The 22,204-nt window shown below is 40.2% G+C and overlaps 1 protein-coding gene and 1 long non-coding RNA gene across 2 annotated transcripts in view; both read left to right on the forward strand.

Moving 5' to 3' along the window:
- The window catches only part of Cdkal1 (CDK5 regulatory subunit associated protein 1 like 1), a 571,051-nt gene that overhangs the window by 178,155 nt on the left and 370,692 nt on the right, over nt 1–22,204 (forward strand). Inside the window, 1 exon segment of the mRNA XM_037205851.1 lies at nt 3,730–3,850. Within this exon segment, the coding sequence (XP_037061746.1) occupies nt 3,730–3,850 (121 nt within the window).
- Nucleotides 17,861–19,692, forward strand: LOC119088031. The gene is made up of 2 exons (XR_005091587.1): nt 17,861–18,898; nt 19,328–19,692. It is a non-coding gene; the product is annotated as an uncharacterized LOC119088031 (long non-coding RNA).

Below are 22,204 nucleotides of genomic sequence, written 5' to 3' on the forward strand. Positions count from 1 at the left end.
AAAGCAAACTCCATATGGAGGTTCTTCGATGTCCATCATCCTGTTTTGAAGTAAATTGGTGCTGTCTCACCAGATCTGCTGCTGCTGACAGCCTAGGCAGAGCTGTGGGAGAAGAGCCAGCTGCAGTACTAAGCAGTGCTCATTTGTGGTCCTGTGCAGAAGCTCTGTGCAGTGTTTTGGGCCCAGCTGCCTGACGCGTTTGGGGTGAGAGGTGGGGCAATGGCCCAAGGCTGCTATACAGAGGCTGCTATAGAGAGACTGCATTGGGAAAAGCCTGCGACTTGTGGGGCGGGGGAAAGCAGCTGCAGTGATGGTAGAGAGGTGGCAGCCTTGTTGCCTTCTTGTGATCTAATTAATGCCCCATATTGGATGTCAGGTAATGTGTTTATCTGAATTATTCTGTTATTAATAAAAACTCAGGAGTCAGAAATTGAGATAAAACCCTGATGAATCCAAAGAGTGACAGAGGAATCATCAGGTGATCCTACTCTCCACTTCTCCCAGATCAAAACGCCTGAAAATCTCTAAATCTCTCCATACTACTCCTGTGCATCTATCTATCTATCTACCGGCAGCTTCCAACATCTCTGTGGCTAGTTCTGGTCAGCTAAGTGTTTGTTGACTTTGTCCTCTGATTCAAGCTTTAACTTTATTGCTAGTCATGGAATGTGGTGGTATTCTAATTGTACTGAAATGTGATTTTGATTGTATGTTAATAAATAAAGTTGCCCGGGGGTCAGAACTATTAGAGCCATAGACAGAGTGTGGTGGTGGTGGTGGTGGTGGTGGTGGTGGTGGTGGTGGTGGTGGTGGTGGTGGTGGTGGTGGTGGCACACGCCTTTAATCCCATAGATCTCTGTGTGTTCAGGGATACAGCCAGCATTGGAGACATTTGCCTTTAAGACCTGGGGGGCTGTACATACAGACAGTGACGAGGCAGTCATGTGTTTGGGTTTACAACCAATGAGAAGGCAGAATGACTATGAAATGACTTACACACAGGGAAATAGCTCTCTTTCGGGAAGCCAGGACCACCGCAGGAGGAAGGGTAAGGTTTTAGCTCTGAGCTCTGACCTCTCGGCTTTCTCTTTTACATTGGTTCTGTGTTTCTTATATAATAAGATGGTTGGTTACATCTACAATGGAATGTCAATGCAACAAATTTTCTGCAACAATTGACTTCCCATGTTGTTGTTCAACCTCTATAGTCAAGTGATCTAGTTTCCTTAATAAATCCTATTTATCTCTTTATGCATCATTTCTGGTTCTCTGTAGCACCCTGAGTAAAAGAACTTTAAGGACCTGTTTTACATGTCTGCCATACACTAACAAATGTATTGTGGGAGTTGCAGAAGAATAGATAGAAAAAAAATGACACAGAAAATATTAAAAAAAAAACAATGAAATGAAATCATCCTAGGTGAATATAACTTTATGAGTTCAAAGAGCTCCCATATAGGCTACTGTAGAAATCCATACCTGGACCCCTACTGAAGTGAGATCTGTGAAGCATAAGAGAAGAAGTGACTTACTTTGTTCTTAGGAAAAGTAAGATAAATAGTTGACATCTAACTGTGAACAGTATAAACACCACAGACAATTGATAGCCAGTATACAGAGACAACAGCAGTTTTATATCTAGCACAAGTATCCTCTACAAATGAAGTAAAAATAACAGTGTTATCAAATAAGCAAAGAATATTGCTTTATTGATAAATGAGTTACTGTATAAAAAAAAAAACTAAAGAGAGTTGGTCAAGAGGAAAAGAAGTGGAACTACATGATAATATGAATTCCAAGGAGCATTAGGAAGTGTCAGAAGTAGTATGTTGGTAGGTGAATATACGCCATGCTATAAATATGTACTTTTGGGGCTGAAGAGATGGCTCAGAGGTTAAGAGCACCGACCACTCTTCCAGAGGTCCTGAGTTCAAATTCCCAGCACCCACATGGTGGCTCACAACCATCTCTAATGAGATCTGGCACCCTCTTCTGTGTACATAATAAATAAATCTTTAAAGAAAAATATGTACTTTTGTTTAAAATAATAATTGTAGCACTACCCTTTTGGCTTTGCATAACTGTTTATGTTAATATGTGTGACAAGAATAGCATGTGGATGAATAAGGCAAAGAAAAGGCACAGAGACCACTGAGTATTATTGTGGAAAGGTCTACATAGGCCCTCACTACAGAAAAAATAGGGTATATTCTTGACCCAAATTTAAGAGCTCAAACAATACAATAGAAGCAAAAAGAAAGAATACCTTTGTACCCCTAGGACAGACAATGAGATCTTAGAAATAACACCAAAACATGACCCATGAAGGTAATTGTTGATCATTTGAAGTTTTTTAAACTAGACAACATTTTTTTATGAAAACCACCATCATGAAAGTTAAAATATAATGTACAGAATGAGAGAAAATATTTAATAATCTTATGTCTGATGAAATTGGGAATATAAAATGGTCATTTCTTTGCAAAGCAGTTATTTCTTCAATGCTAAAATAAATTCACTAAACGATTCAGCAATTTCTTTATTAGGACTCTAAGAGAAGTGAAAGCATGGGTGTATAAAGGATTCTGTGCAGATATTCTTAGAAGTGTTGCTATACCAGATGTTGGAAATGAGGTGCATGCCTGTCTTCTGGCCATGACCTAATGACATATGCTGCGTGGGGCATGGGAACAGATGGGCTAAGCTAAAACTCAAAGGAGTTTCCAGTGTCATGATTACAAAACTGAAAATATTTATTTAAAATCATCCAGTTTTGTTTTCACAGTGGACAACTTTTATAGGCTGTAGTATAGTCACTGATAAAATTATAAAAACAGTATGTCACAGTAGAAATGTATTTGAAATCATTGCTGTGCACAGCCAAGATGGATGGTTTTATAGGATATATGACATGGTGCAGTCATAAACACATCATGTCCCGAGTGCAAAGAAGAAACACTAAATGGTAAAATTGTGACGAGAAGCTGAGGGGATGTGCCCATTCTTTCCTCTGTGTTTTCTACATGTCTGAAATTACTTCAAAGTTTTCAATACTCAAAACATTTTTAATGGATATTATATTCTGGTTGTATTTTGTTCAAGTAACCTTGAAAGATTTTGTTTAAAATACCTAGTCCTCGTCTTAGGTTTTATGATTTTTTTTTTTTGTGTGTGTGTGTGTGTGTGTGTGTGTGTGTGTGTGTGTGTGTGTGTGTGTGATATGAAAGTGTGAGTAAAGCTGGGAGGGAAAGAGGAGGGTAGGAGTGGGTGACTAGAAACACCAGCACAGGTAAGTGTTGAGTGCTGTTTCATCAAGCATTAGTTACCATCCGTATGTCTAACTGTTGCCAGAAAACAGCAGGCAGGCCTAATATGAAAGCCCGTTCTGTTGCATTCGAGTATCTGGTCAGTGTAGGGAGCGTGTTCACCCTTTTGAGATTATTTAAGGACATATTGATCCTTTCTCAAATGTGATCTGTAAATGTGCACACACTGTGAGCCAAGCATTGGAAAGTATAGTCAGTCCTTGGAACACAGTGCTTTTGTCCTTTTTTTCCTTTAACTGTATTTCTTATGTTCAAATGATCACATCTTCTTTAGGATGTTTTTTCCCCCTGGTCTCCTATACGAGAATGAAATCAAATACAATCCTGAACATATATATTGAAAATGGTAAATGACAGTGGATTTGTGTGGTGTGCTAATATGTGTCTGGTGCTTAATTTGAAGGTCACTCAGTGAGGCTCCTGGGCCAGAAGAAAGACAACGGGAAGCGGTTGGGGGGAGCGAGACTGGATTTGCCAAAGATCAGGAAGAATCCACTGATAGAAATCATTTCAATCAACACAGGGTGAGTATCTCTCAGAGTTGCTATTGACAATATGGACTGTGTGAGTTCATGGGGTGGCGGGATTTGGGTGGGGGAGAAAAATCACAAAAAATGCTAAAGCTGGTGAGTATAGTTTCTTCTAAGGTGTATCTTGTCTTTAAATTACATGGATGTTTGCGGCAGGATTTTATATCTTTGACTGATACGATTTTTCTCATTTTAGGCAATAAACATGGATTTCATTTCCCTATGTGTTACTCTTGTTTAAAAATCTTTTAGAAATCTTGAAAATATAAAACAATCTCATGTCATAGCTCACGCCTGGAATCCCAGGCTGAGTCAGTAGGATCTGGAGATTAAAACCAGTCTGTGGCATATAGTGAGCTCTAGGTCAGTGTGAGTGAGAGCCAGCCTGAACCCCTCACCATCCTTCTTCCCTGAAAACCAGAGCAAAAGAGATGGCACAGTCACAGGAATGGCTGGTTACTCAGCACCGCTGGTTGCTTGTACATGATTCTGGTAGAGAAAGATTGAAAAGACTAACTATGTTTGATCATTAGCTATCAGATGGACTGTGTAATTTAAAACATGATTCTTTATTTATGTATTTTTTCTTTATGGTTACTTTGTCTGCATATACATCTATCTGCATAGCAGAAGAGGGCACCAGACAGTTGTGGTCTGCCTTGTGGGTGCTGGGAATTGAACTCAGGACCTTTGGAAGAGCAGTGAGTGCTATTAATCACTGAGCCATCTCTCCAGCCTTAAAACATTCTTTTTTTTTTTTTTTTTTTTTTTGGTTTTTCGAGACAGGGTTTCTCTGTGTAGCTTTGCGCCTTTCCTGGAGCTCACTTGGTAGCCCAGGCTGGCCTCGAACTCACAGAGATCCACCTGGCTCTGCCTCCCGAGTGCTGGGATTAAAGGCGTGCGCCACCAACGCCCGGCAAAACATTATTCTTAAAACAACCTGTGACTGAATATTAAATGCTCTTTGAGTTGCCATGCCTTGGTCTAACTTCTCTCAAGCTACCACTCTGTGTTTTACTTATTCATGCTTTGTTCACACTTCTTGGGCTTTGTTTCTTTAAATTAGACTCCTGCGAAAGTAGGGGACATACATTCTTTAACCCCAAGAGTTCCTCCCCACCCCAGAGGTCAGCTGTTGGCTGACTTTTTCTTCCTTCTGTTCCCAGTGCAGCTGTTCCTCTGTCTCTCTGTCCTAGCTAGCTCCCAGGAGCATGCAGTCCTGCTCCATGTCCACCATGTCACCAGCTGTGTCCTTAGATTTTCCTTCATCTGGCTCACCCTTCACACTGCTGCTGTAGATCACAGGAGGTAGAAGAGGTCTCCTTGGTTTCCGTTAACATCCCTCTGGGGTGCCATTTAACCAACTGGGGAATCTTCTGTGGAACAAACTTCTGGCTTTCAGCATTGAGGGTGCAGAAGCTTGGTCTCAGAACCCAGAGGTTAAGCGGCATTTGACAACAGTGACTGCCTGACCCTATGATCACTATAAGGCTGTCTGCAGTTTCCTTCATCTCAGCTGTTCTTTACCTTTTCCTCGGGCGTCAGAATGCTGTTGCTGCCACACACCCCCACCCGCGTGGGTGTGTTGGTGTGTGGGTGTGGGCGTGCACATGCACACTGTTCCTCAGGAGCTATCTACCTTGTATTTTGAGACATGCTTTCTCATTTGGCCAAGTAGTTTGGGATCTGCTCATCTTTGACTCCTCAAAGTTGGGATTACAATTGCACACCACTGTGCCTGGAATTTTTATTTGTGTTCTAGAGATCATTCTGTGGTATTTGTGCTCCCAAGGCAGGAACTTCACCACTGAGCTATCTCCCTAGCCCCTCAATAAATGTTAGTTAATAATGAATTCATGTTTGTGTATGTAGAGGTTAGAGATCAGTGCTGGGTATCTGCCTCAGTCGCTTTCCATCTTACCTTTTGAGATAGGATCTGTTATGGAACCTGGAGCTCAGCAGTTCAGCTCTACTGACTGGCTGGACAGTGAGCTAAGACATCCTTCTGTCTCTGTTACCTCGATGTTGAGATCACAGGCCTATGCCGCCAGGTTTTATGTAGGCATCAGACATAGATCCTCACATTTGCATGGTAAACATTTTACCTATTTCGCTGTCTCTCCAGGCCCTGGTGGTTTTATTTTAAAGTCATTGCAATTTTGCCATATATTAATTATGAAATTATTAAATATTTTATATTACAATTTTATTTTAGCTTACAAAAGTAGCACAATGTTCAATTTTCTCTCACATGTGATCTGAACTCTTCTTCTATGGACTGAGTTCTGCAATGGGACTGTAATGAATACTGAAGTCAGTGGGTATTTGCTGTAACTTTCACAGTTTTGTCCCTCACATCAGAGAATATAGAATTGACCCTTGGAAGGAAGTAAGCAAGTACATTTTTGATGCTAAATCAATTCTTATTATCTCAGATCACAATAGGACTTTGTGAGCTGTGACTAGTCATCACTTTGCTGAGTTGCTGGCAGTCTTATCACTTCTCTCACATGAAATCAGCCCCACGAGTGTCATTCCATAGTATCAGCTTGTGAGATCTTTGCTGGGATTTCATTTTTTAACCCTTATTTCCAGTGCAACAAATTGCTTTTTTTAAAACTTGAAAATACTTTCAAATGGTTATGCTTATAATCATTCTCTTTATCAAAGTCCTAAGATTTCAGTGTTTTGTTGCAAATTAAATGTGGTGTTAGACCTTTCATACATGTGATTTATTTTAGGAAGGGAGCCCTCTTTGGACCATGTTTCATGATAGGGTTTACTAGGTCACCATTTGAATATGAACAGTTGTTTTTCTGTTAATGGTAACTTAAAAATATCAAAGTAGGGCTTGTGACATGGCTCAGCAGGAAAGAGCACAGACTGCTCCTGCAGAGGACTCAAGTTTCTTCCCAGATCCCATGTGGGGTGGTTCACCAATTCCTGTAGATCCAGCTCCAGGGTATCTGAACCTCCATTCCCTGAGGGCACTTGCACTCCTGTATGCACAGATAAACATACCATACTTTACATAGTTTAAAAAACAACATATCAGAGGAGTGTTTTAGTTGCTTTTAGCCAAGGAACAAGTTGACAATTTCAGATAATGTTGTTTTTGATAAACTAGAGGGATTGTTAATTTTATAACAGTACATATACAATGGCTTTGCTAAAGGTATTTTAATATTTTACATATGAAGATACAGAAGGAACCTTTTATCTTTAATATTTTGAATCTTTTCTCTGGTAAGTTTATCTTCAGTGCTTGTTTCTGTTTGTTATATTAAATATATGAATTTTAGTTAACTCAAGAGATTATTTACTCTAATTTTTCCTTGTATTAATTTTTCTTTATTTGTGAGAATTTCATATATGTATACAATGGAGCACCTTCATTCCTCTTCTCTGACTCCTTCTACCTCTACAACATGATCCCTCCCCAACTTTAAGTCCTCTTTAATTTTGATAACCTACCAAATCTAGTCAGTTTTGCCTCTTTGTGTATGGATGTGGGGCCGTCCACTAAAGCATCGATGTCTACCATTGGTTACACATTCAACAACGGATTCTTCCTGCCCCAGCAGCTGTCACCTACATTTAGCTCTTTGGGAAGGGGTGGGATCTGGAGAACATAACCCTATCTGTGCCAGGTATCTGGCTGGATCTTGTGCAGGTGACTCTAGCTGGCATGAGCTCATGAGCTCATTGGCCTGGTCAAACCTTGAACTTTACATTTGACAGCATTCTTCCCAATCAATCTTCCTCTCATATTCTTTCTGCCTCTTTCTTTGTGATGCTTCCTGAGCCTTTGGCATGGGGCATAGTTGTGGTGGTAAGGGTAGAGTGGGAAAGATATCCTAGTAAGGGCTGAGCACTCAGTCTCTTATTCTTTGACCAGTCATGCATCTTAGACTTACTTGACTGCTACCTGCTACCCACTGGGGAATTTTTTTAAAAAAAGCTCCTCTGACAAGATAGAGGGTAGCATAGGTCTATGGGCATAAAGACAGATATATAGAAAGCAATTGGGCAGCATTACCATTTAGTAAAAAATATTAATAGCAGGTTCTACACTAGGGCTCCCCACCCCAGCCACTAGCTTTTGACCAAGATTATAGTACCAAGCATGAAATTACCTCTTTTGGAACAGGCTTTAGCTCCAATCATAATGCAGTTAGTTCCCCCGTAATAGTCATGTTACAGGTGCACCAGTAAGGGAATCTTGTTTGCCCGTTCAGTGTTGGAGCTTGTGGAGTGCAGCTCTAGATAAGAAAATTGATGCTTTTTTCTCCTCAGAAGCCTGGAGAGCACCTTCTGGCACTATGAAAGCCTCGTATGAGGGAGAAAGCTTATGGCTCAGTTTGAGTTTGATTTCTGTATTGTCTTGCAGCCAAAGTGTGTTTTTAGTAATATGGTCTTTCCACGTGGCTATGGTGGGCCCCCAGGGCAATGGCGGTTGACTGTGTTGTTTTGGAGACTTTTGGGTTCTTCCTGGCTAGTAACTCATAAAGATATGTCCCGGGTCTGGAACTATGATTTCATTAAATAACCTAACTTATCCATGCATTGTAGTTCTCTTTAAATGCTTTTATGTTGTTTTGTTTTGTTTTTAAATAGTCTTGTTTTTTGAAGTGACATTTTTGAGATTAGCAGTCACTTGCCCTGGATGACTGTTATTTAGAGACTGTCCTCCATGTGTCACAGTTTCTGTACAGAGTAAGTAAATATGGGTAGGCCCATTCTTGTCTAGTAGGGTGATAAGACAGTACCATGGACATGACCCTGAAAATGCACTGAGGATAAGAACTAATGATAATTATGAATGCATATTCAGTATGCCTCATGTGCTGGATATAGTTCTATGAAGTGTACATTCTTTCCATTTAATTCTCACAACAACTTTTAAGGTACTTCTTGTATAGAAAACAAATCTAAGGTAAATAGAGAGGTCAGTTTGCTTCATATAGTTGTCTCTATAGGGTAGGACTTGGGTGAAGTCTTGCTCTTAACTCTCCTCAGATTCATTTGTGGGTTCAGAGAAATAAGATTTCATGTCTAATGTGGTCAGCAGAGATTTCTTTATTAGATGAGAAAGATGAGAAGGGATAAGGGGAGAAAGAATTTGGACAACTGCATACAGAGATGTATTTGATTTCACTTGCCAAGCACAGAGCTGGTAGCCCTGTGAACCTATTATCCTATGCTTCTGGAGGTGAGAAGTCTAATAGGTCTTACTGTGCCAGTTAGTGCTGCAGGGCAGTTCTGGAGGCTTCAGAGCCTTGGTGGCCATGCCCTTTCAGCCCCTGGAGACTCTTCCCTGTTCCTTATGTTTGTAGTTCACTTGACAACATTTACTTCTCTTTGTCTGTCTTCTCTTGTCTCCTTCCCTTCTAACTCCTCTGCTTTTAAGTGATGACTCTGGGCTCACTGGAATAACCCAGGGCAATCTGTATTTTAATGTCAGTGCATTGTCAACTTTAATTTCACTACAGCTTAAATCCCAGCTTGCCTCTCAGTGTTCTGGAGCTTAACATGCACATATGATTGGAGGGACATGCCTGCTCAGAACAGGAAGCTATGAAGAGCAAGTTACAGGAAGATAGGAAAGCTGAAGTTGCAAGGGCAGCAGGCATGTTGTATGACCTGTATAAATCTGTACAGTTGTCTGGAGATTCCAGAATATGTTGGAATGCTGAGGCGGATGGTCTTGTGTGTGAAGAATCCGATTGCCCAGGGTGAGAAGTGCAGTTCACCTCACTTTCTAGAGGTGGAGAGAGACGCTGAAATATGGAGCAGCTGTGAGATGGTTTTCTTGGCAGCAGTTTGTAATGTGAATTGGTTTGCAAAGATGGAGAGATGCAGGGATAATGCTCAGAAAGGAAGGTTGGCCAGCCAGGTGTTGGAGGAACACACCTGCCATCTCAGCTGATGGGAGGCTAATAGAGGGTGGTTGCCATGAGTTCAAGCCAAGCAGGGTTATCTAGTAAGAATCTTTCTCAACAAGAGAGAGGCTGGGGTCTGTGGGTGTACCTGAGTGGGTGGAGTGCTCTCCTGCCATGCCTGAGGCATATGTGAACCATTTCTGTACTCTGAAAATGAGAGTCCTGGTTAGAAGTCAGTAAGGTTTGCTGTGAGACTGCTTAACTGTGAAGTAAGAGGTAGTCTTTCTTGAATCTGAGCTTGTTTAGAAGCAGAGAAGCAAGGACCAAACACAGTGGCATGGCAGCTGCAAATGGTACCATAAGCACTAGTGGACAGTCAGCCTTGCAGAGGAAGGACACTTTTGTGTTTTCCAGAAACAGGAGTCAAGGAGGACAGACAGTGGCTGTGAACCCCCAGTTTTTCCTATTAGTTTCCTTACTGACTCAGATCAGAGAAAGCAGTTTGAATCTTTCATGTTGAGTTATTTCATGTTGAGTAAGTAACTGCAATGTCTCTTTTTAAACATTTTTATTCACATGTGTTAATTATATGTAGTAATGGGTATATCAGAAAATGTTTATATATGTGTTTACATATTCACTCCTGTTCCCTTCTCTTCTTCTCCTACTGTCCTCATCATTTTCTTTTCTTTTCCCAACTAGTCCCTTCTACTTTCATGTCTATCTGTGTGTATGTATGACCCCATAAGTTCCATTAGAGTCTTTTACAGGACACAGTGTGTGTGTGTCCATGTCTGTGTCCGTGTCCGTGTGCATGAGCGTGCGCATGCGCGAGCGTGCGTGTGCGCATGCGTGTGCGCGTGTGTGTGTGCGTGTGCGTGTGTGCGTGTGTGTGTGTGTGTGTGTGTGTGTGTGCGCGTGTGTGTGTGTTTTGTTCTCAGGAGCATCTTACCAGGCACTCCACCTGTTGCAAGCATGATCCTACAAGTATAAAGCCACCATTTTCATGAGAGCAGCTGTGAGTACTTGCCAGAGACCCTTGAGATTGATCTGATAACTGGTGGCATTCTCTCACAGAAAGTGGGGAGGTTCATCCCATCTGCGGTTGTGGTTTCTCTCTCCTTTGTAGTTTGTTGTATGTAATTCTTCCCTGGTTGCTTGTAGCCCCATGGTGCTAAGTACGCAGAAGGAGAAGGATAACTGAAGGGACAGCTCTATGCAGAAGTACAGAAGTTGCCATCCATCTGGGCTGAGACTTTTGGTGATGTGGCTGTTTTGGTATTACCCATGTGCCTATAAGTGAACTCTCTGTCATGCTCTGTAAGTAAGCCTGAAGCTCACGGTTCCCCCAAGTTGTTCTTCGTTTTGTTTTTGGTGCCCTACAAGAAGGGGGTAATCATTTGTCTTGTCCCTATGGAAAGGGTTCTCCCAGTACAACCACAGTATTTTGTTAGGGCTCCCTTGAGTGATGCCTTTGCTTTCTTATCAGTGGGAGTGGAGAGGAGAGAAAAGGATAGCAGAGGGCTGTGCCGAGGACACAAAGGAAGAAGGTGGACATTGGAAAATGAAGGCAGTTTGTATCTACTTGTGGATTCCGTTGAGTGTTAGTCATCATTTTTGGCAGTCTTCATGTTCCAAAGCTGAGAGTTATGATAGTGCAATCTCCAGAGCTGTCAGATTAACCTAGGGTGAAGGCTCCAAACCCCCCCCCCCTCACTAGAACACATTTCAGAAAATGCCACCTGGCCTCCTGGTGCCTGATACTTTATCTTTCATTCTTTATCTTGTCTCTTGTTATTTTCCCTCAGTCAGGTATGAGAAAGATGATAGTTAGAGACCTTGGGGAGAATTTAATTTTCTTAAATTACAGAATTAGATGTATTATCATTTTTAAAAAGTATCTGTTACTCCCCATCTCTCCCTCTTTTATAGTCCTTGATATATAGTCTCTCTATAAATACATAAATGAATGGCATTGGTTGTAAACTTAACCTACATAATTGAAATTATCTTTAGAGAAATAGTTACTATTAGTGCTGTTTTTTTAAAGCTTATGTGTCTATTTAAAACATGGACATTATTAGATGGATATAGTCACAGTACATTTGAAAATATAATTATTTTGTATTTATGTCATTATCAGTTTTTAGAATACAGAGATAAACTTCTCCCAAGTCACCTATAAAACTGAAATCATGGTTTTATATACGCTACAAGCAGGGGTATCAAAGATTCCATATTTGGGAAATTGCTTCAGCCATCTTCCTTGTGCTGAGGGCACCAGCAATGATTCTTTAGGTGTCATGAGAATCTCAGATGTCCTCTTAATGTCCCTCTCTGACACATGCAGAAGCAGCAAAGAGTAGTAGAATGGGCTGCATCTCCTTGGCCTCTGTCCTTAAACACATGTTCACCATCAGCATTCTAAACAACAAAGCTCCTGTGTTGTCTCTTTATGTCAGTGGTGCTTTGTGGTGATATTGTGTTCCCCAATATATTGTGCACTTTAATAAACTTATCTGGGGTTAGAGAACAGAACAGCCACTAGATAGACATAGAGGCCAGAAAATGATTGCACACACACCTTTAATTCTAGCATTCTGGAGGCAGAGATCCATTCGGATCTCTGTGAGTTCAAAGCCACACAGGAAACAGCCATGCATGGTGACACATGCCTTTAATCCCAGGAAGTGATGGCAGGAAACAGAAACATATGTAAAGTATGAGGACTAGGAACTAGAGCCTGGTTAAGCTTTTAGGCTTTTAGTTCAGCTGAGATTCATTCTGGATGAGGACTCAGAGGCTTCCAGTCTGAGGAAACAGGATCAGCTGAGGAATTGGCAAGATTTGTGCTACATTGCTCGAATAATAAATGGTCTTATAATAAAAACCTGGAGCCAGATATTAGGGTAAATGCTGAAAGATCAGAGGAAGCAACCCACAGCCACCTCTCACCTCTCCAACTCCACATGAATCCTCAGCCTGAATGCCTCTGAGTCCTCAGCTGAAAGAGCCTCTAGTTCCTGTCTCTTCACGCCTTGTATACCTTTCTCCACCCAGCCATTTCATTTCCTATCTCAACCTTCTTAGTGCTGGGATTAATGGCTTGTGTACTTCTCAGATACTGGGATTTGCAGCTGAAGTTTCTCTGGTCCCACCTGGCTCCTGTGGTCCTACAGCTGCTCAGACCCAAATGAACACACAAAGGCTTATGTTAATTATGAACAGTATGGCCTAATGGCTCAAGCTTCTTGTTAGCTAGCTCACTCTTACATCTTAAATTAACCCATTTCTAGAAATCTATACTTTGCCACGTGACTTGTGGCTTAAAGGTATCTTTATTTCTTGCTTCTCATGGTGGCAGCTGGCAGACTCTCCTCTGTTCTGCCTTTCTCCTTCCTTCTCTCTAGTTAGAATGTCCCATCTAACCCTATTTTGCCTCACCATTGGCCAAACAGCTTTATTTATCAACCAATCAGAGCAACCCATATTCACAGCATATAGAAAGACATCACCCATCAGGGAGTAAAGGTGCGTGCCACCATTGTCTGGCTTGGTTTCTCTCCTAAATAGAATCAATCTTATGTAGCCCAGTGTGTCCTTGAACTCACACAGAGATCTACATGGATCTCTGCCTCTGGAGTGCTAGGATTAAAGGTGTGTGCCACCACTGCCCGACCTCTATGTTTAACTCTGTGCCTGGCTCTGTCCTCTGATCTTCTTCAAATTGCCTTTGAATGTATTATCATAGCATAGCAACAGAGAGCAAGCCAAGACAACTATATATTTTAGTATATTCGAATTAATTTCTTAGATACTTTATATCTAGCATGTTCTCAAGAACCAAAGAAAGTCATTCATTTATTTTCATTTAGTTCAACAAGTTAGACTCCTGTTCAGATATTCATATTATATGAATCAGGCCCTCCTGAATCTGATTGCTTTAGGTTTTCAGCTTATGTGATATGCTCTGAGATAACTCTCCGAAGATCTTGCTACCTTTGTCTAAAGAGGTAATGACTCAAGACCAAATAATTGACAAAAGTGCTCAGCAATTTCAGTTATTCAGCAATGTAAGCAACATGGTGAAGTATTGCCGCCTTAAAATATCTATATACTAGTACTATATTTCCTCGGTTCCACCTCTCCTGCTACTTCACCAGCTTCCCCTTTACCCCCAACCTCTTCTCAAATTCATGACTTCTTCTTTTAAAATTACTATATATATATATATATATATATATATATATATATATATATATAGCCTGTTTTTAGCAATAAATTGAGCACTGGTGTTTGAAATTCAACCTTAGCTAATTATGTCATGCTCTCTCCTTCCCAACTCCCTCTTCTTCCCTCTTTTCCTCTTTCCATTCTGTTTTTCTCCTCTTACCCCTTTTCAGACTTCCTTTCCTCCTGTCCCCTGTCTCTTCCCCACTGTCTTTCTTCTCTCCATTCAGCTGTCTGTCACAGTGAAAACTCGTCCCAGAGCAGAATGCAGTGAGGCTGTTTGCAGGCTGGCACCTTCTAGTTGTTTCTGTCAGCGAGGTGAGACCCTCTTCTTGTCTCACTTGGTATGACTGAATCAAACCTTGCAGCGAAGGTTCACTTTGAGCTAGGTGAGACAACATGGCATGTAAGGACAGTATGTCTTTCAATAAGACCAGTTCAGGGACCAAGGCATGGTCATTTACTTAAATGTCCTGGCTGATGCCTCTCAGTGTGCGTTCTGTGGACCAGTATCTAATCATTAACTCTTTCCTGCTGGCCTGTGACAAGTAGAGAACTTGAGAGCTGGCATCTTTGAGCTTGTTAAGGGATTTAACTGCAGCTTAACTGTAGTAATCCATCCTCATTCTAATTTACACAAAGTGTAGTTTCCCGAAGACTGGAAATAGATCTGCGGTTGTTACTACAGATGCTTTAAGAAGAACTGAGTAGGCTTCTGTGTTGTAATTTTTTTCTCTGTTTGGAAAGTATTTCAGCCTACACACTGACCTTGATTTCTCCAACGAGGTATTATTTCTATTGCTTTTACGTTGCTATATAGCTAGAGTGGTTAGTAGTTGTGTTAGGCTTTTGTGCTGTTCTGACAAAAACACTTCAAAAGGGAAAAAGAGTTATTTTGGTTCACAGGCTCTGAGCTTTCAACCCATGGTTGCCTAGATACACTGTTTGGTGTAAAGGAGGCCAGTAGTGCAGAGTTCACCTGTGCCAGCCCACCTACCACCGTGTCCTCTTGTGGTCCACCTGGGCCCTATTGTATGTAGATGTCCCACTTCATTCAGGGCGCCTCTTCCTCTGTGTTAATATCCCTTGTGTGTGTTGTCTGTGGAGACACCCTCACAGGCACATATCCAAAGTGTGTTTTACTTATCCCATATCTGTCTCTGAATCCAGTTGAATTGACAGTCAAGATTAACCATCACAGTAGTTTGCTATTACTTTAAAAGAGGAAACTTAATCTGCCGATTGGTAGAGTGTCAAATGTTGACCAGAGCTCTAGGGTATGTAAGCAGTCATTTCTGCAGGGAGTGGCATTTTTGGTCATACATAGACCTAGAGCTTGACTGCTCTTAGAGTGGTAACTTGAAGCAGATCTCAGTCTGCATTTGCTCTGTGTTGATTTTTTTCCAAAGGAAATATGTAGTCATTCTAAGATGGGCTGTGAAATCTAGCCACTAAAAGCTGTAACTGTAAATGGTCACCTCCTAAGATGAGGCAGAGCTGTTGTTAATCATGTTGTGTAAGCCATGCAGAGTAGTCAATATGGAATGTGACAGCAGCCTGCTCTGGAGGCCACAGAGTTCACTGGGATGAGTCTGTGATTGGAGTTTGGAGTCCCAGACCCTGTTGGTTTCTAACTGGGGATTTGAGTAAATTAATTACTTCTCAGGTCACCTCTCTTTCTGATGGGATTCAGTACTGTCTACCATGTTCATAACTGATATATTGATGAGATTTTTCTGCAGAACTTTGGGGCTGTTGAACCATACTGTATGACCATTTCCTATAGTCCTTTCCCCTACTGGAGGCTTCACCCCGTTTTTGTTTGGCCACAAAAGCTTCAGGAGCTCATCTCTAAGGTTCTGACTTTATCCTCCATTAATCAGTTCTTCAACTTCTACTGCAGTGATTCAGGCTTTTCGTTTTTTGAGTCAGGATATACTCAAAGTCAAAGTGGTGATCTTCCTGTTTCTTCCTCGTTGGTGCAGGGTTCTCAAGTGTGTACCACCATGCCTGTTAAATATGTGTGCTGTGTAAGTAAATGCCTGATAAATAACCAAATAATTGCATCTTAGTTTCTGAGCCCTTTAGTGTGTGTCCTCCAGCATTCAGTCCGTTGATACTGGCTAAGCACTCCCACAGTAAGGTGAAAGAGAAACCTTTTGTAGCCCTGTTGGAACATGGTGCTTTTTACTTCTCTTCCTGTAGATGACTTTTTGTTGTTGTTGAAAACAAAAATGAAACATCCTCAACAATTAAATATCTTCAACTTGTAACACTTTTACTCTTTCAGCCCAAAACTATTTATCTTGAAATTTGTTGTTCTTTTCATGTCATCACTGGAGTCTCAAAATATATTACTTTCATTCAAATATTATACAAATGAGATTTCAATGCAATAGATTTTTTTATGCATTATAAAGCTGTATTTGGGAAAGATCTTTATAGGAACAGTGGATGGCACTATTGGCCCATACCTGTTATGTAATTATCCTTAAACTTCAGAACTTCCAAATACTGGCTCAATAAATGTTCTTAAAGTGAGTCATTCAGTTAACAAATGCTAGCCAATGTTAGGATAGCTTTAATATTAAATTTTGTACATTTTTCTTCATATAACTACTATTTTATGTAAACTTTGCAATGAATATGTATATCTATATATATACATGCATGGGTATGTATTGATCACTGCCATATATAAAGTATGATTTTAAAAATCAGTTCAATCCTATTGTGTTAAAGGATTCTCTTGCCCTTAGTAAAACAATATTACTTGATTATAATTTTTCTTATTAACAAAACTATTTAGTTTGAAGATGAGAGAATAAGTTTGAATTTGGATTTAAGAAAAACCTGAAGTAACGATACTGAAAGTTACACCCACCATTATAGATATGCGTTTAAAGAAGTTGAGTGAAATGATTGACAGTTTATTCAGGTTATTGCACAGATTGTATGGTGTGGACAAGCATGGGTATAACAACTTAGAGATGCATTTACAATTTAGAAAGTTTTTTAACTTTTGATTTGAAGCATCAACTTCCTGGGGGCTGGAGAGATGACTCAGGGATTAAGAGCACTTACTGCACTTGCAGGGGATCAAGGCTCAGTTCTCAGCACCCATGTAGCTGCTCAAAACTGTCGGTCACTCCAGTTCCAGGGGATCTCATGCCCTTTTCTGGCCATCATGGCGCCAAGCACACATATGTTGTATACACATGCAGACAAACATTCATATACATAAAATAAAATAAGTCTTAAGAAAATAACAGCTTACCTACATATGTAAAAGACTTCTGTGTTTGTTTGTTAAGGAAATCTAAGAGTTTATATCAGGATATTTACTTATTTTGTATTGTTTTTACCTTTGTTCAAATGTGATTGATAATTTTCCATTATTATGGATAACAGGAGTTCATTTATGTCTCCTGAGAATTCCACAGCAAAAGGCAAAGACACAAACTCAAAGCAGTGCTATAACACTGTGCAGTCTGGTAGTGTAGAAATGAAGAAAGGCACCTTAGCATGATGGTGGATTGTTGGGATGTTGGAGAGGGCTTCCTTGGAATGTTACGTGGAGGCTATGTCTTACTTTATCTTGTAGATGGCTTCAGAGGCAGTCAAAGGAGGGTTGACAATGAAACCAAATCCATGAGCAATAGCATTGACTGTAAACGGCCACTTGTGTGTAAAATGATGATGAGATCAGTGTTCTGGGGTTTTTCATAAGACGGTGGTGGGGGAGGGATTGGAAATAGTTTGATGGCTTTGTGTGGCAGCACCTATGTGTGATCCCAGCACTTAGGAGGCTGAGGTAGGAGAATTACACATTTCAGGCCTGCCTAGGATACACAGTGAGACTATACTTTTAAAAACATTGTAGTTTCATGAGATAGTTGAAGGATGGGACTTTTAAATCATATACATTGTTTTACAAATGATGCCCACTGTCCTGGCCCTTCATGCCTTCTTAGTTTCTCCTTTCAAGCCTCTATTTGCATTGTGGCCCATGGGACTGGGTTCTGTGTGCAAAGAATCAGTAAATGTGGTTGGATATATCAAGGGCCTTCTGTAGATGGGCCTGTTGCTTCGAGAAAACTACTTCCCAGTTTGGTCTGAAGGGGGGTGGGACCAAGTATGTAGTTCGACCAAAATGATGTGTAATTGGATACACATGTAACGTTCGGCAGGCCTGTCAGCTCTCTCCACCACTAGAATAACACATACCCCATATTTACTTTGAAAACCACTTTGCTTTCATTTTACTACGGTATCAGCATGGTAGCCTCAGTGGGTTTATTTTTTTTCTAACCCTGACAAAGCACAATGTTTTATTTGGCTTTTTAAAAAGGCAATAGTGCATGTAGTTAAGACCTCATTTACTTTATCTGATGAAATAGTCTCTGAGGAATGCATGTTTTTCCTATAGGTCCACTGAGAAAGTTGGTTTTACAATAAGGTCATTTGTAAGAATTCCTGGTTTCAGTTTTAAAACAACATATGTGATTTAGTTTTTTGTAATGTATATTTTTATGACTTTAAAAGGCTAACCTAAAGTAGGTATTAGTCATAAGATAATATGAGTTTATGTGGAATTTTTGTTTGTTTGTTTTTACCTTGTAAAATGCCTTTTATGTGTAGTTCTGCCTGTAGTGGTATTTTCGTCTATTCTTTTTCTCTTTTATTTTCCTCTACATGTTTATAAATTTGTGAAAGTATATATACAATAATACAAGAATGGACCTTGTAGCCGGAAGATAACTAATCACACTAATAGCATGTTATTTATTTGTTTGCATATCCACTAAATTATCCTTTGTTCATTCTGTTAATGTGCAGAGTACTTGGACACTGTACATGGTGAACAAACAAGACCTAATCCTAAACCACTGCGCTGGAGGGTCTTGCAATGTAATTTCTTAGCTCACTGGTAAATAACTTTTACTCTGTTGTCTGTGATAATGTTGCTGTTTATGTATTCGGGACTTAGAGTTACATTCCTTGAAACTACCACAACTGTCCAGAATGTATAACAGGTTTCCTACAATAGAAGGTAGCTGAACTGGGCTTGGGAGGTAGTAGTGTTCAACATGAATGTTTGGGTAGCTAGTGGCACTGTTTCGGATAATGAGCTAGTGGTGAGAATTTAAGTGCCTCCAATTGCATATTGCTCTTACTCTAAAGTGTGGATGACTGATTATATTTTTAATGCCCTTATGCTTATTCTTTAGAATAGCCATTGATGTCACTTCCAGAGTGGAAAATTGTTAAAGCTCTTTTCTGTCTTTCTTTTTTATATTTCTAGTTTTGAGTTTTTTCTTTATTTATATTTCCCTACCTTAATTCTCATTATTTACAGAGGAAAGAGGCAAAAGAACTGAAAGACAGGTTGCTGTGGAGACTGATGCCAACTCCTGGGAAGGGAGATGCCTGTCTGTAACAACTGCCCATGAGGAAAGAGGGCCCTGGGGCTCCCGTGCTGCACGATCAAGCTTATTAACACTTCTGGGGTGTCCAGCAGTGGCTTTGATAGCACAGTGGGTGTCTTTGTGTAGAATGGACTTCCATTATGTATTTTGTTCTTCAGTTATTTTTCAAATGATTAATTTTCATGTTTACTCTTGCTATTTTGCTCAAGTATTCTATTAGGAATGTAACTAATGTATTTAGGACTCTGTTAACATTAAATTCAAGGAAGATTGAGAAAAGCCAGTAACAGATGCATTTCTGAGTTGGTTCTTCTTTAATTTGACCACTGTTTTGTTATCTTTCCCACATAGTACAGCTGTGTCCTGGACTTACCCAGGCACTTTACAAATGCTTATTTGAAGCACAATCATATTGTGTTGTCTAATTTCTTAATTTCTTTTCTTTAACCGAGCATTTGCCTTTCTCTGAAGTCAATTGTAGTGGATATGTTTTACCTATGACCTTGAGGTACAGCCGCTCAAGATGTAGCAGGTACCTGTTCTGCCTATAACCTTGAAGTACTCACCCCTGGGGCATGGCCTCAGGGCTACCCGTAAGACCTGAGACACACTTTGCCACTCTCCTCTCTCACATGGGCTTGGATGGTGGGGACTGACTCAGGCGGCAGAGAGGCGTGGGATAGTACCCCAGCCTTCCAGGAGCCTGTGACGATTCTCCTATTCTGTTTAGTGAGTTTTCTTTCCTAATAAATTCCCTTTACCCGTTAAGCAGACTCCCATAGGTTTCTTGCATTAATCAATTGCCTTTCACGTCTACATTTTCTGTTCTTTATTCTGTACCTTTTCTTTTTGAAAGTTTTATTTTGTTGCCTTTGTCCCTCACCATATTCTATATTTCCAGCTGTTCTTTCCTTTTGAATTTATGACTTATATATAGCCGTGTTTTATTAAATACCTCCTCGTTTTGGTGTAGTAGATGAGAAATAACTGCTTGGATCCATTGATTTCTATTGTAAATATGCAGATTTTCGATTCTTTCTTTGGAATGGTTCCATGGCAAATGCTTGAATGGTACCAGAATAGTATAATCCACATAGTGAGCAACAGCTTGATTTAAGCAATTTTTTAATGGGTTATACTGCTTAAGATCTTTTGCCAATTATTGAGAGTTGTCTGATAGGTGAAAAAAAACCCCTCCTTTTAATTAGGGGTAAATTCTACAAAATATTTAATAAGTCCCTTTATTATTTATAGCCTCATGGCCAAATACCAAGTGCCCACACATCTCTTTAATATGAGTCTGTTCTTGGCTAATTAAAGTCCTTCTGGAAGATGCATATATAGTCGTAGACTTTAGAGGTAGAGAAGATGGTAGAAATTTAAATTTTCCATGTAGACAATGAAGCTGAAGTCCAAGGGCTCCCCATTCAGTGAGAACATGCTATGTCATTTCTGTGTTTGCTGTCGTAGCTTTCAGGAGAGGATGGTTCAGAAGAAATACAAGTTGGCCAGAGGTCCTGAGTTCAATTCCCAGCAACCACATGGTGACTCACAACCATCTGTAATGAGATCTGGTGCCCTCTTCTGGCATGCAGGTAGAACACTGCATACATAATAAACAAACAAACACAAAAATGAAAAAATAAAAAAGAAATAGAAGTTGGTGTTATGAGTGATGCACTTTAAGGTTTAGAAATGTGGGGCTTAGTGGCTGGTTTAGAAGGTTTTGTTGTCTATAAGACATTATAAAACCACATTTGATGCTACTTGTATTGAAACAGAGGTCAAAACGCCAGAAAAAGGAATCACTGTGGCCATTTACATTTGATGGTACAGAAAAAGTCAGCAAGATGAACTTTTTCCTTTTTAAAATAAAGTTTTTATTTATTCATTGATAATTTCACACAATGTAGTTTCATTATATTTATCTCCCTTCTCTAACTCCTCCCAGATCCTCTCTACTTCCCTACCCACCTATGTTCATATTTGTTGGCAAATGGAGTCTCATGGATGACCCCCAAAACATTACAGGCTATTGGCAGTACTAGTTGTTACCCTCCAGGACTTGATGCTAAGATCCTATTGCTAAAGACACCATTACTTGAGTTATAGAACATGGAGAAATTTAGCTGATATTTTATTTGATGCTTCATCCCAGCATTCATCCTACTGGTGGGTGTTGTGCATGTTACTGGAGGAGAAAAGTAATCAATGTACTCTTAATTTTGAACCTATGGGTGTAATTATAACTAGTCTGTCAAGATATGTCCATTGATGCAACAATGGCAGCAATGTTATGGGGGTAGCCAACTGCCTTTTGATTGGATTTAAGGCCTGCTCCTTGAGGAAGAACCCGCAACTGACATTATCAGTGAGACCCAGAACCCATGGACAGATAGTCCATGGACCATAGGGGAAAATCTACTTCTATTAGTCTACTAACTGGACACAGCAATAAAGTGGCTCCTAATGGCTTATTGATAAACCTATAGGTCAGTGAGACCTTCATCCTTCATCAGGGGAGCTTCTTGTAGTAGATGACTATTATCACAGAAACCCACTACTGGTCAATGTGTCAAGAATAAGAAAACATTGAAGTGATCTTTAAAAAAATTGAGAAGGCTGAGATTTCTTTTCATTGTCTGAGCACCTTCACAGGAATTCCGTGGCTACTCTTCTCATTTGTTTTTCTTTCACTCACCCATCATTGCCTTTTCCACTCATATTTCCTGGTAGTCTTATTTCTTTCTGTAGCACTTATACTGTTGAGTGTGTTGGTGTTCTGGATGACAACACCTTTTTCTGGC

The sequence above is a fragment of the Peromyscus leucopus genome, chromosome 5 (genome assembly GCF_004664715.2).
Source record: "Peromyscus leucopus breed LL Stock chromosome 5, UCI_PerLeu_2.1, whole genome shotgun sequence".
In the NCBI taxonomy this organism is placed as follows: domain Eukaryota; kingdom Metazoa; phylum Chordata; class Mammalia; order Rodentia; family Cricetidae; genus Peromyscus; species Peromyscus leucopus.